This window comes from Chrysochloris asiatica, unplaced genomic scaffold (genome assembly GCF_000296735.1).
Source record: "Chrysochloris asiatica unplaced genomic scaffold, ChrAsi1.0 scaffold00261, whole genome shotgun sequence".
NCBI lineage: Eukaryota > Metazoa > Chordata > Mammalia > Afrosoricida > Chrysochloridae > Chrysochloris > Chrysochloris asiatica.
In genome coordinates this window covers 3,586,977-3,600,161 of record NW_006408779.1, presented here as the reverse complement: position 1 = coordinate 3,600,161, position 13,185 = coordinate 3,586,977, and the positions used below count along the sequence as shown (strand labels likewise).

General features: G+C 39.7%; 1 protein-coding gene across 1 annotated transcript; it reads right to left on the bottom strand.

Annotated features, from left to right (window-relative positions):
* Positions 1 to 2,146: 2,146 nt before the first annotated feature.
* ZNF26 (zinc finger protein 26) lies at positions 2,147 to 10,250 on the bottom strand. Its single transcript, XM_006874092.1, has 4 exons — positions 10,150 to 10,250; positions 9,766 to 9,917; positions 9,402 to 9,497; positions 2,147 to 3,526 (listed from the first exon to the last, which is right to left on the bottom strand). The coding sequence occupies exons 1-4, from the start codon at positions 10,248 to 10,250 to the stop codon at positions 2,175 to 2,177; spliced, it is 1,701 nt and encodes a 566-aa protein (XP_006874154.1). The 3' UTR covers positions 2,147 to 2,174.
* Between the last annotated feature and the right edge of the window lie 2,935 nt (positions 10,251 to 13,185).

Sequence of the window (13,185 nt, the reverse complement as noted above, 5' to 3'; positions counted from 1 at the left end):
AACTCAGTTCTGACTCATAACAACCTTTAATATGGTTTCCAAATCACTGTGGGATTTGGAAACAGACAGGAAGAGAAGCTACCATTACCCACCAGTTAGAATACTGCTCACCTTTGGCTAGTAGAAGGAACAGCCTGAAAGACACTACCAGGAGAATTCACACAACAGAGAAGCATTTCTCCAGAGGAAACATATCAATGAATGGAGATCTGATAGTAAACTGCTCAAATATAAGCAGCATTCACTATGAGGGCTATTAAGGGTTCTCTTGAGAGCCAGCCCAAGACTGAAAATCAAAGGGAATACACAAGCAGGCATGTAAGCTGCTGGCGACCACATGGGGGAAAACCAGCAGTAAAGAGGTGGGCTGAGCCCAACCAAGTTACATAGACCCCCATCAACCTAGAGTATGGTGAGAGCTGGTTGGTCCAAAGTACGGTGAGACCTAGGGACTCCTGAGCCCATGGACAAAGACATGGCCACAGAGAGCTAGAGCTGAGAGTGGAGCGTCCAGCTGATATGAAGTGAGGGGATATGTACAAGGGTGCCCAAACTTGCAGATAGTGCCCATTGGACCTAGCTTCAATGGCTGGATGTTCAGAATCTGACTAGAAGAAGGGAAAGATTGGGGGTGGGGGGTGTTAAAGAAAGTGAGTGTAAATCACTACAATCTAATGAACTTGACCTATACTTACAGAAATAGTAGCTTAAAACACCAACCAAGAGGGAAAGAACCCTTATAGCAAGGATCATTCCCATCTCCTGCGTATACAGGGTTGAATGGGACAGGTTGAATTCAGACATTGGCTACCTAAAATGGGGGGACTGTAAAAGCACAAAGTGACGGGCTTACAAGTTTTCATGACGGAGTTTAGATTCAGAGTGTGTGGAGGAAGGTAGAATGCCCAGTGAGTGGTTTTCATCCTGTCTAGACAGGTCTGGTGAAAGGAGATGGGGACAAGATTCTCATGATTCAATAGCAAGTAACTGTTATCATGACTAATTGCGATTGTCACAATGGTAAATATAGAAGTTTTGTAGCAAAAAGGGTGAGTGGTCGATCATACATTCCCAGAGCAGAGGACCCTGGGACCATCAAGGGAGAAGACCAGGAGCTGAGTGTGGGACCCTACCAAGAGAAGCAGTGATGCTAGAGATGGAGGCAGAGATGATGACATGGAGAGACAGAGCAGCTGAGGACTCCAGACTCATGGAGGGAGAGGGGATGTGTGCTGGCGGCAGGGTGGCAGGTTTGCAGGGTGTGCCATTTGAATGATTATATATTCTTAAGTGCTTTGATGCACAGCCAAAAACAACAGAGAGACTAGAAGCAAATACTGTTGAATGATGGGACATGCAGGGGATTGTTGTAGTCATTGCAATAAAACGAATACAATAGGATGAGTGTAAAACTGATGTTCCCCCATGTAAACTATCACTAAATTCAAAATAATAACTTAAAAGAAAAAAAGTTATTTGGGGTGCAAGTGTATTATTTGCTTTATTATAATCCATATTATTTTACTTATAAATTATATTACTAAGAAACAGAGACCATGCTGATATTTAGCAATAGAGACAATATTGGTAGATCTTACTCTACAAACGATCAGATATATGTATACCAAGTTACGTTTAAAAATACCAAATGTTTAAAAATACTATTTATTGTTACTCAAGAAAGTCAAACAATCCCTTAACTTTCAGAATACATTCCTTGCTGTTTTCCTGACCATTATTTTATTTACACATTTGAAAAAAAAGTAATTTTATATTCTACCATGAAAAAGTCTACCATACTTGTATCACTGATAATTTCTTCACCCTCTATAAAAATACAATTTCAAATCTGGAATGTCACTTTCCATGGAACACACTTTCTATGGGAAATGCTTTCCAACTCATTCATTTTTTAAGGTGAATCCAAGATCAATTTTCTTAATTAAATCAATATAATGATGCTACAACATATTCTATAACTACTGCTCAAAGATTTGCAGAGTGACTTACATATGAAAGCATTTATACACTCACTGCAAATACATAATTTATTTGATATGAATGCATTATTAGGGCCTCCTGCTTGTGTAGCCTGTCTACACGATCATCTGAAGTCTCCTGAGGATCCATTTTTATGAGACTGCTACTAACATTCACTTCATTATTCTGATTTCTCACTTGTGAGTTTTCCGATGTATACGAAGTCCTGAATTCCAACAGAAGGATTTCCCACATTCAGAGCATTTCCACGGTTTCTCTCCCGTATGAACTCTCTGGTGTTCACTAAGGGATGACTTCTGAGTAAAGGCTTTTCCACATTCATTGCATTTAAAAGGTTTCTCGCCTGAATGAGTTTTTTGGTGTATCTGGAGTGATGCCTTCCTAGGATAAGCTTTTTCACATTCATTGCACTCATATGGCTTTGCTGTTGAGTGAGTTCTCTGATGTATAATGAGCTGTGATTTCCCACAAAATGCTCTCTCACAGAAACTGCATTCATAAGGTCTCTCACCTGTGTGCGTTCTCCTATGTATAACAAGGTATGACTTGCTGCTGAAAGCTTTCTCACATTCACTACATCCATAGGGCTTCTCTCCTGCATGAGCTCTCAGATGTGCAGTAAGTTGTTCCCTCCTACCAAAAGCTTTCCCACATTCACTGCATTGGTACGGATTATTTCCTGTGTGAATCCCCTGATGTACAACAAGCTGTGTCTTCATACTGAAGGCTTTCCCACAGTCACTGCATTGATACGGTTTCTCTCCTGTATGCATTCTGATGTGTACAAGGAGGTATGATTTACTCCTGAAGGCTTTCCCACATTCGTTACATTTATGGGGTTTCACTCCTGTATGAGTTCTCTGGTGTACAACAAATGGTGACTTCAAACTGAAAGCTTTCCCACACTCACTACATTCATAGGGTTTCACTCCTGTGTGAGTTCGCTGGTGTAAAATGAGCTGTGATTTCCAACTGTAGGCTTTCCCACACACACTGCAGCCATAGGGCTTCCCTCCTGTATGAACTTCCTGATGGACAATGAGCTGTGACCGGAAAGAGAAGACTTTTCCACATACATTGCATGTGTAGGGTTTTTCTCCTGTATGGACTCTCTGATGGGCGTTAAGATTTGACTTAGCACTGAAGGCTCTTTCACATTTAGTGCATTCATAAGGTCTCTCTCCTGTATGGACTCTGACATGTACAACGAGCTGTGATCTACAGCGGAAAGCTTTTCCACATTCACTACATACACAGTTGTTTTCTAATGTATGAATACTGGGATGCTTAAGAAAGTATGATTCTTCATATTCATGAAACTTATCAGGATTCTTCTTTACATAGTTTATGGATGAACCTGAGTTTTGTGTCCATTTTTTTCCACATGTGGTATCCTTAGCAAGTCTTTGTGCTGAAGAAACATGATTTGTACTCAAATGAAGTTCTCCCAATGCACTGCAAACATCACCTTTCTCAATACTCTGAAGCGCATCTTGGTTTTGCCAGTACCATTCCTCCCAGCCTTCTAGGAAAAAAAAAAGACATAAACAAAGAACCCAGACTTTCTGAATTGCAACATGAACCTGTTACAACATTACAGAGCTCTAGAACAGCCATGTAGTGAGTATTTTTCTTTTGGCAACAACAGGTTTCTGACACTGGTTAAAAGGTAGTACTGACCAAGTGTACTTGTACCATACCATGTAGGCCTGGGCAAAGGGAAACACATAGAACTGAATAGATTCAAAGCAAACCAAACCACACATGACCACAAATGGCTTTTGGTGTTTTAAATTGAGGCTTAAAATATTTAGCTTGCAAACAAAACAAAACAAAACAAAATATATATTTCGCTTGCATCCAGGAGCCAAGTGCCAATAATTTTACATCAGGATTTTGTTATTTACCTAAGCAGTGAATTAATAGGAGACAGAAAAATTACAGCATGACATTTAGGTAAGGTAACAATGAGATCACAAATAACAGAATGAATGTCACATGAAAATTAAGAGCAATAACCTCCCAAACAGAAGGAACAGCAAGTGCAAAGTTCCTGAGGTGGGAATATGCTTAGCATGCTTAAGAAATACAAGAGGAAAAAAGAAAGAAAGCCAGAATATCTAATACTAGTGAGTGAAGAATGTGAAGGCAAGAACCAAATTTGAGAGGGCCATGGTAAAAAGCTTTCATTTTATCGCCAGACTGCAAAACCGTTTGAACTGCAAGGTCAGTGAGTCAAGCTCACCAGCTGCTCCTCGGAAACCCTATACAGAGTCGTTATGGGTTGGAACCGACTCGACGGCACTTTACAACAACAACATTAAATGTACATTTTAATTGTAAGAAAGATCCCCTATTTCACTTTTTTTTTTTTTTAAGTGCTAATCTTACACATGGAGTCATGGTGTGGCTCTGTGGACTAATGCATCAGACTGCATAGTCATTTGAACTGCAAGGTTGGTGGTTCAAGCTCACTAGTGGCTCCTTGGAAACCCTACACATGGTCGCTATGAGTCGGAATCGACTCCACGGCACTTAACAAACAACATATGTCTTAGGTATCTAATGCTGCCATAACAGAAATACCACAGTAGATGGCTTTAACAAGCCGAAATTTATTCTCTTACAGATTAGGGGGCTAGAAGTCCAAATTCAGGGACCAGCTCTAAAAGAAGACTTTCTCTCTCTCCTGACTCCAGGGGGGATCCCTGTCTCCTTTTAACATTTGTGGGCCTGGTGTTGCCTGGATATCTCCACGTATCTTGACATCAGCCTTACCCTAAGTCTAGGAGGTTCTTAGCATATGGACCCTGGATTGAAAAGAGATACTCTGCTCCTGGCTCTACTTTCTTGGAGGAAGTAGGTCTTGCCATCTCTGCCTGAAAGATACCAGATGATGAAGACCATACCACAGGGAAACTCCCATTACGTCAGATCAGGGCAGTGACCTGATTATGGGTGTTGCATTCTGCCCAAATCCCTTACACCGTATTGGCTGATCACATCATGGGGTGATTACATCATCACAAAACTGCCACCCACTGAAACTCATGGGCTAGGGAAGATTACATGTATTTTGGGAGGACACAAATAAATTCATGACACTAGGTTTTTACCATACAGCACCTTAAAACTCTTCCAACCTCTACTCATTACTCAATTCAAAAAGCACTTTTACATCTTGAATATTTGTTAGCGCAACACCCCAGTCTTCCAGTACCAAATTTTGTCCTTGATATTTAGTGCCACTATATCGGAACATGACAAGAACAACATAACAGTGTGGTGCTGTGGGTTAGTGTGCCAGACTGCAAAGCCCTTTGAACTGCAAGGTTGGTGGTTCAAGCTCACCAGCTGCTCCTCGGAAACCCTATACAGGGTCGCTATGGATCAGACCTGACTCAACGGCACTTAACAACAACAACAACATAACAGAAATACGGAAAGTGGATAGCTGTTACAAACTAATTTATTCTCACACTTTGTTGTTATTTTTAAGTGCCATCGAGTCGATTCCGACCCATAGCGACCCTGCATAGGGAGGAGGCTAGAATTCAAGGCATTAGCTCTACGGGAAAGCTTTCTTTCTCTGTCAGTTCTAGAGGAATTTGTGGGCCCAGCATTCTCTGTAGATCTCTATGTGGTTTGACATCAGTCTTCCCCTGGGTCTAGAACGTGCTCAGGTCCAGAGGGATCCACTATGGGCAGTAGTGGGTTCCTCTCGCTCTGTTCATCTTACATTTCTGGTAAAATGAAAAGTGTGACTTCAGTAAGGGTGGGGCTTGAGTGCTGGTGGGACTTTAGTCACACCTTATTGTTAGGCTATGATTCAAGATACACACCCCACTCTAATTCAGCCTCCTTGCACAAAATGGAAGATAATTGCATCAAAACACAAAACAAGGACAACCATAAAACACTAGGAATCATGGCCCAGCTGACATATAATTGGTGTCGGGGGGAGGGTGTCACAATACAGTCCTTAACACTATGTAAAAACAAACAAGGAAGGGGCAGAGACACATTAGAAAGCACTGCAATAGTCAACCATGAAATGATATTGGTTTGGAATATGTAACTGGAGTTGAATATATTTGGACCATACATAGATATAGAACTAAAAAGATTTATTGAGGTTCTGAATCTGGGAAATGAGGAAAGGAGCAGAAATTAATAACTTTTTGTTTTCAAGCTTGAAAAATAAGGTCATGCTTACCCTGTAGAAGGGGAAATCACTGGAGAAAAAACGTTTGGAGGGGAAAAAGGTCAAGGATTTTTGTCTTGGGATATTATTATATTTAAGTTATCAGTTATACATCCAAATGGAGACAGCAAGTATGGAAGCTAGATCTAAGTTCTGTGCTCAGTGAAAGGTAGGGGTCAACAGGATATAAAAAAACAAAAAATACCATTGCCATCGAGTTGATTCAGACTCAGTAACCCTATAGAAGGTTTTAGAGACTGTAAATCTTTACAGAAGTAGACAACCTCATCTTTCTCCTGTGAAGCGGCTGCTAAGTTTGAACCACCAACTTTACCATTTGTAGTCCAACATATAAGTCTAAGCACTACAGGGTTCCTTCAACAGGATATGACGGTACTAAATGATGTGAACCTGGACAAGATATCTAAGGAACAAATCTAGATAAAGGAAACTAAAGCTAAGCCTTGAAGCTAAGTACATTTAAGGTTAGGCAAGAGGTAGAGAGAGGACTGGTAAGGTCATCTACAAGGTCCAAACAGTAACATGATAAGATAATAAATAGATAAAGCAGTTCAAGGAAAACAGCAGAAAGTCTCCATTTTGATAGTACTTTTACATTGTAAACGTAGCATTACAAGATTACTATGATTGCATATTCAGTAGTTTTTCTACTTCCTTAGTACCTTAGTACCTCTTGCTAAACATTCTCTTCCATGAGTGGTGGCAAGAGTCAGGTTGTGGTTTGGGCTTGAAAGACGAAGCCACAAAACACAAGAATGTGAGGTGAGAAGAACGCAAAGGCCACTAGGTAGAAAAGAAGAATCCTCAGGTTTAAGGACCATGTTTACACAAGACTGGGTTGTTGTTACTGTTTAACGGTATTAATCAAGAAAAAAAACACAAAAATGCCAACAAAGTAAGTGCTTGTGAGAAACCTAATCATGTAGGTCTAGTAACAACCTACATGCCCTCAAAGTGATACCAACAGATGTGGGCTGCCCAAAGCTTACCTCAGGGGTGGCAACAAAGGACAACAGAATGGAAGATTCCCTCAGAGGAGGACCAGGGGCCATACTGATCAGTGGGCAAGGAGACAATTTGAATGAGCAGAATCAGGGGCTACAAAATGGACCAACCAAGAAACTCTCACCACCATGAGCACAACAGTCTGTTAAAAGGAGATGAGGGGTTCAGTGGAGCAGTGATGACTGTTATTTCCCATCCTTCCCTTCTGCAAAGAAGAGTTTCTACTATAATGTCCCTGTTCCTTCTCCAGCACTGGGTGTGTTTAGAATTATATGTCAACTCACATTATGAAGGCTTCCTCCAAAGCATCACATCCAGTCTGACAGTCCTATATACACTCCAGGAGATGCTGAATTTGAAAGTGGATTCAGGTTCAAGATGAGAACATTCACTGTCTCCCTTTGGGGAAAGGCTATTATGTTTCATGTGAAGGGGATCATTTTTAAACACGTACAGTGGAAAGAAGGGCCAATTGTGTTGAATATCTCAAGGGGTAGAAATAATCAGACATAGTACATTCCCTACCCAAACCCATTTTCCTTCCTTCTTTGTAGGTAAGCCCTGATTTTGTGAGGTTATACATATCAGAGGAGGGTACTGCTGTTAAAGCCTCAGGGCCCATTAGGTTACGGCTCCCCAAACTCTTACTGGCTTAGGGGATGATGACATGTGAATTTTATAGAAAGCATGCTGGCAGGCTTTTGGGAGAGATTCTGGACACTGATTTTTCAGAAAGAAATGAAACTTATTCCACTGGTTCTTGTATCAGCTACACGTGATAACTGGAACTGGATCACCTAACTGGAGATGCTGAAAGGGTTTATACAGGAGAATTGTAACATTTGAGGATGACAAAATGGGGAGACAGATGGAATCTTGATTCCCAACAACACCAAGCTTATGAATTAAGTCCTTATAGAATTGCTGTAAAACAGATATTTATCATTTGTAAATATAAACTCATTATTGTTTATGTCTGGCTGAATCAAGATTTTTAAAATTAAAGCACCATGAAACAAGAATGAAATGTATGTTACTCAGGTAAGGTACACTCATAAAAATTGTTAAGCAACATCAAAGAAGATTAGAATTCACAAATATGTCTAAGAATTAGGGCTTCCCCAGGAGTAGATAATACTGTTTTATTCTGAGTGAAACTTGGAGAGACAGGAGCAATAACAACATTTTTCAAAGGATAACAGATACAGGAGCAGCATCAATAAAGAAGAATTACAGGACAGGGTTTTCAGGGTGAGTCCACCGAAACCAGAATACAGGACTAGATGTGCACCAACCACAACAAAACTGGGAAGACAGAGGAAGATGGTTATTTTTGACGTTACCACCCATTTCTGAAATAGGATGAAGGCTAAAGCGCATGGGAAGCTGTTCTGTAGGCTCAGAAACCCGCGGCTACAATGAGTAGGAAACAGGATGAAGATGTCAGCTGTGACGTTGTAACACTAGGAGAAAAAACTCTATAGTCTTGTAGAGCTTTTTGAGAAGGAGTCGCTTAACTGAGTTACAGTGCAGAGGGATGACTAACCTTAGAAAGATTACCGCTTTGGATAACTCTAAGGAAGAGACGAAACCAGGGAAATCAAAGCACTTAATCATACAGGTGGTACCAGCTGAGATGTCAGAACCCTTTCAACATAAGTGCCCAAAAAGCAAATGGTCCTAATTTCAAAGTGATCAGTTTGAGAAAGAGAAGATATGAAATGTCCCAAGAGGGTCAAGGTGGGAGAAGGAAGTATAACTGAGTAAAGTTCACGGAGTTAACAGCAAAAGGCAAAAGAGAAAACACATTAAGGACAGTGGAAGAGGTCTTCGACAGATCAAGTAACAGGGAAGAGAAAAATCTCTGAAGACTTGGATGTCTAAGAGCAGAAGTCTATGACCATGGGAAGGAAGACAGAGAAATAAAGACTCTAGGAAAAGTGAAACAACCTAGAAAGCAAAATTTGACCAAAGCTTGAAAAGCCAAGGGAGGAAAGTCCTAACATGTACATGACAATCATTTCCTGTCTGAGGCACCCAGAGGATTCATTCTGATTCAGCTCAGAGGTGCTAGGACATTTAAGAAGGGTTTCCATATACAACACTGCATCAGTTACAGTAAGAGTGGTTTTATCTGCACTTCTTCCAGTATCCTGGTCCACTCACCCACCTGAATAGTTCTGACGGGACAGTTTGCCATTTAATGTCCATGGCTCTTCTCCTTGCTCCAACTTGAAGATTAAATCAGGCTTGCTACCATGATATCCTGTTAATGGAAAACCAAAAAGGATTCAGACCAAACTGCTACAGATTTGAAGACAGGGGAAGACACAGCATCAGGAGTTGCAAAACCATACTGACAATTTGCACTCAATGAAAGATTTCAACTAAAGGATGAGGGCCATATCAGACTAAGAGCATTTGACCTCTAAAGTTCAAGTCCATAATCATTAAGCACTCCAGAGGCCATAAAACAAAAAAACAGGGACAATTTATGATTCTCAATCTGAATTAAACAGAGAAGCTGTACTCACCCACTGATACGAGGTTGTTATAGTTTTCCAATATCACATCTTGGTACAAGTACTTCTGAGCAGAATCCAGAAGCTGCCATTCTTCCCAAGTGAACTCCATAGAGATATCTTTGAATGACAATAATCCCTGTAATAATATATACTCACTCAATCTGCAGCAATTGCATTAGGGGACATGGACAACATGTGGAGAAACTGGGAAATGAGAGAAGTTCCTCCACAGACTGCCTCCTATGCCTGGTATTATTTTGTGAAAGGTTTAACAACAACAAAGAGACTCCTCTAGGTCTTGGTGATATGAAGATGAATAAAACACAGTTTTAACTTCAAGAGGCTTTCCATCTTAAAGATGAAAACAAAGCACGAAGGGGTTGTCTTACAAACTTCATGGGTGTGTTTAGTTTCAGAATGAGGGGGATGAGGGAGAATCTTCGCTGAATAGTTTGCCTCTTCCTGGTAAAAAGGGGATAGGGGATGATGGTCATAGGATTTTATGATTCAACAGTGAGTAACTGTTAGCAGGATTAATTACGATAGTCAAAACTGTAATTGTAGAAGGTGCGTAACTAAAATCAGGGAGCGGTTACTCTTTCATTTCAGGAACAGACAATCCCAGGACCATCAAGAAGGAAGAGCATGAATGGAGTGTGACATCCTATCTAGAAAAGCAGAGACAGCAGAGATCTTGCCAGAGGTGGTGGCCTGGAGACAGAGCAGCTGTGGGCGTTAGGATCATGGACTGAGTAAGGCTGTGTGCTCTGTGCCTGCGGGTAGGAGGCTGGCTTGCAGAATGTGCCCTTTGGAAATTTAAATGAATATATATTTTTTGTTTTGTATGTGCACATCAATTTTTTTATTTGTTCATTTGTGAAATATAAGATGCTAATGAGGAATCACAGGGAGGAAGTAGGGTAACTGTTTTTGCAGAGAGGGGGTTATATTCATTGAAATGAAACAAAGTGTATGATTTGTTGAATGTAAAGCTGGTGATCTTGTCTGTAAATCTTTACTCAATTTAAAATAAAAAGTAAAAAAAAAGAATATTCAGACTGCTTTAAACTTTTGATGTTCTAGTATTACTTGAATAAACATATTTGATATTAATAAAAAAGATGAAAACAAACAACTATTTATGCAACTGAAATGTGAAGTTACCACTCTTTAATATAAATATACCCTGTTTATATTTTGTACATAAATGGAAATAAGAAATGGGGAACCTGAGATTTCAATTTATAATGAAGACAATTACAAAACAAAAAGAGAGAATAGTTTAGATACAGAACTTCTAAAAGATGAGGAAGCCAACTAAAATTTCAGTATAAAGTAAACTGTTTTAAGCTGGGGAATAAATTAATAAATAACAGGATAACGGCAAAGAAAATTAATATACCAGTACATCAAAACTGAGGAAAATCAGAAAGACCATTATCCCTCATGAACATAGATGCAAAAATTTTCAACAAAATCCTAGCTAATAGAATCCAACAACATATATACATGATATATGTGTATCTGTATATTGTTGTTGTTAAGTGCTGATCCATAGCAACCCTGTATAGGGTTTCCAAGGAGCGACTGGTGAGCTTGAACCACCAACTTTGCAGTTCAAATGGCTTTGCAGTCTGGTGCATTAACCCACAGCGCCACACCAGGACTCCGTATATGTATACACACACACACACACACACACACACATATACACATAAATACTTCAGGACCAAGTGGGATTCATATCAGGTATGCAGGGAGGGTTCGATATTACAAAAACAATCAACATAATCCAACACATAAATAAAAGAAAGGGGAAAAAACCACATGAACATATCAATTGATACAGAAAAGGAATTTAACACAATCCCACAACTACTCCTGATAAAAACACTTAACTAAATAGGAATAGAAGGGAAATTTCTCAACAAAATTAAGGGTAAGATGTCAGTTTGAGGACTAAGGTGTACCTGACCCAAGCCATGGTATTCTCAATAACCTCATATGCATGTGAAAGTTGTACAGTAAATAAAGATGACTGTAGAAGAATCGATGCGTTTAAGTTATGGTGTTGGAAGAAAGTATTAAAAGTACCCTGGACTGCCAAAAAACAAACAAATTTGTGTTGGAAGAAGTACAGCCAGAATGCTCCTGAGAAGCCAGGAGAGCCAGACTTTGTGTCTCATACTTCGGACATATTCACAGGAAGCACCAGTCCTGAGAGACAGATAGCATGATTGGTAAAGTAGAGGGTCAGCAAAAAAGGGGAAGACCCCAAATAAGATAGACTGTCACAGTGGCAGCCACAATGGGCTCAAGCATATCAACGATTATGAGGTTGCTGCAGGATAGGACAATGTTTCTTTCTGTTGTGCAGAAGGTTGCTATGAGTCGGGACCACCTTGACAGCACCTAACAACAGCCAACAGACATCTCTCAATGAAGAAAAACTAAGGACATTCTCCTTCTGAACAGGAACCAGACAAGGATGCCCTTTATCACCACTCCTATTCAATACTGTGCTGAAATTTTAGCCAGAGTTGTAAGACAAGAAAGGCAAATTGAAGACATTCAAATTGGCAAAGAAGACATAAAAACTCTATTTGCAAATGACATAATGCTACACTTGTAAAATCCCAAAGACTCACCAAGAAAATTACTGGACCTCATTGAAAGATTCAGCAAAGTGGCAGGGTACATGATCAACAGATAAAAGCCAGTTGTATTCCTTTATACTAATAAAGAGAACTCTGCAAAGGATACCAGGAAAACAGTACCATATGTAATATCCACAGAAAAGATGGAATACATAGGAATAAATCTAATCAGATGAACACCTACAAAAACGGAAGAATATACCATGCTTGTTGATGGAAAGACTTAACACTGTAAAACTGTCAACACTACCCAATGCAATCTGTAGATATAATGCAATCCTACAGAGGTTCCAATGACAACTAATCACCAACTTTATGTAAAAAGAGAACCTGGAGAAGTGAACATTACTTAAAAATGAAGACCAGATTGAAAAATTCTCAACAAAATCCTAGCTAATAGAATTCAACAGCATTATCAAAATCATAATAATAATACACCATGATCAAATGGGAGTCATATCAAGGATGCAAGGATGGGTCAATAATAGAAAAACAACCAATTTCTTATCTCCTATAAATTTAAAAAAGGAAAAGAACCACATGTTCATACCAATTGACGCAGAAAAAGCAACCAACAAAGTCCAACACCCATTCTTGATAAACACTCAACAAAGTAGGAAGTGAGGGGAAATACCGCAACATAGTTAAGCACATACATACAAAACCAACAGCCAACATCACTCTATACTGAGAGAAGCTGAAAGCCTTCCCTTTGTGAACAGGAACCAGACAACGATGCCTGTTATCACCACTCCTATTCAAACTGTGAATC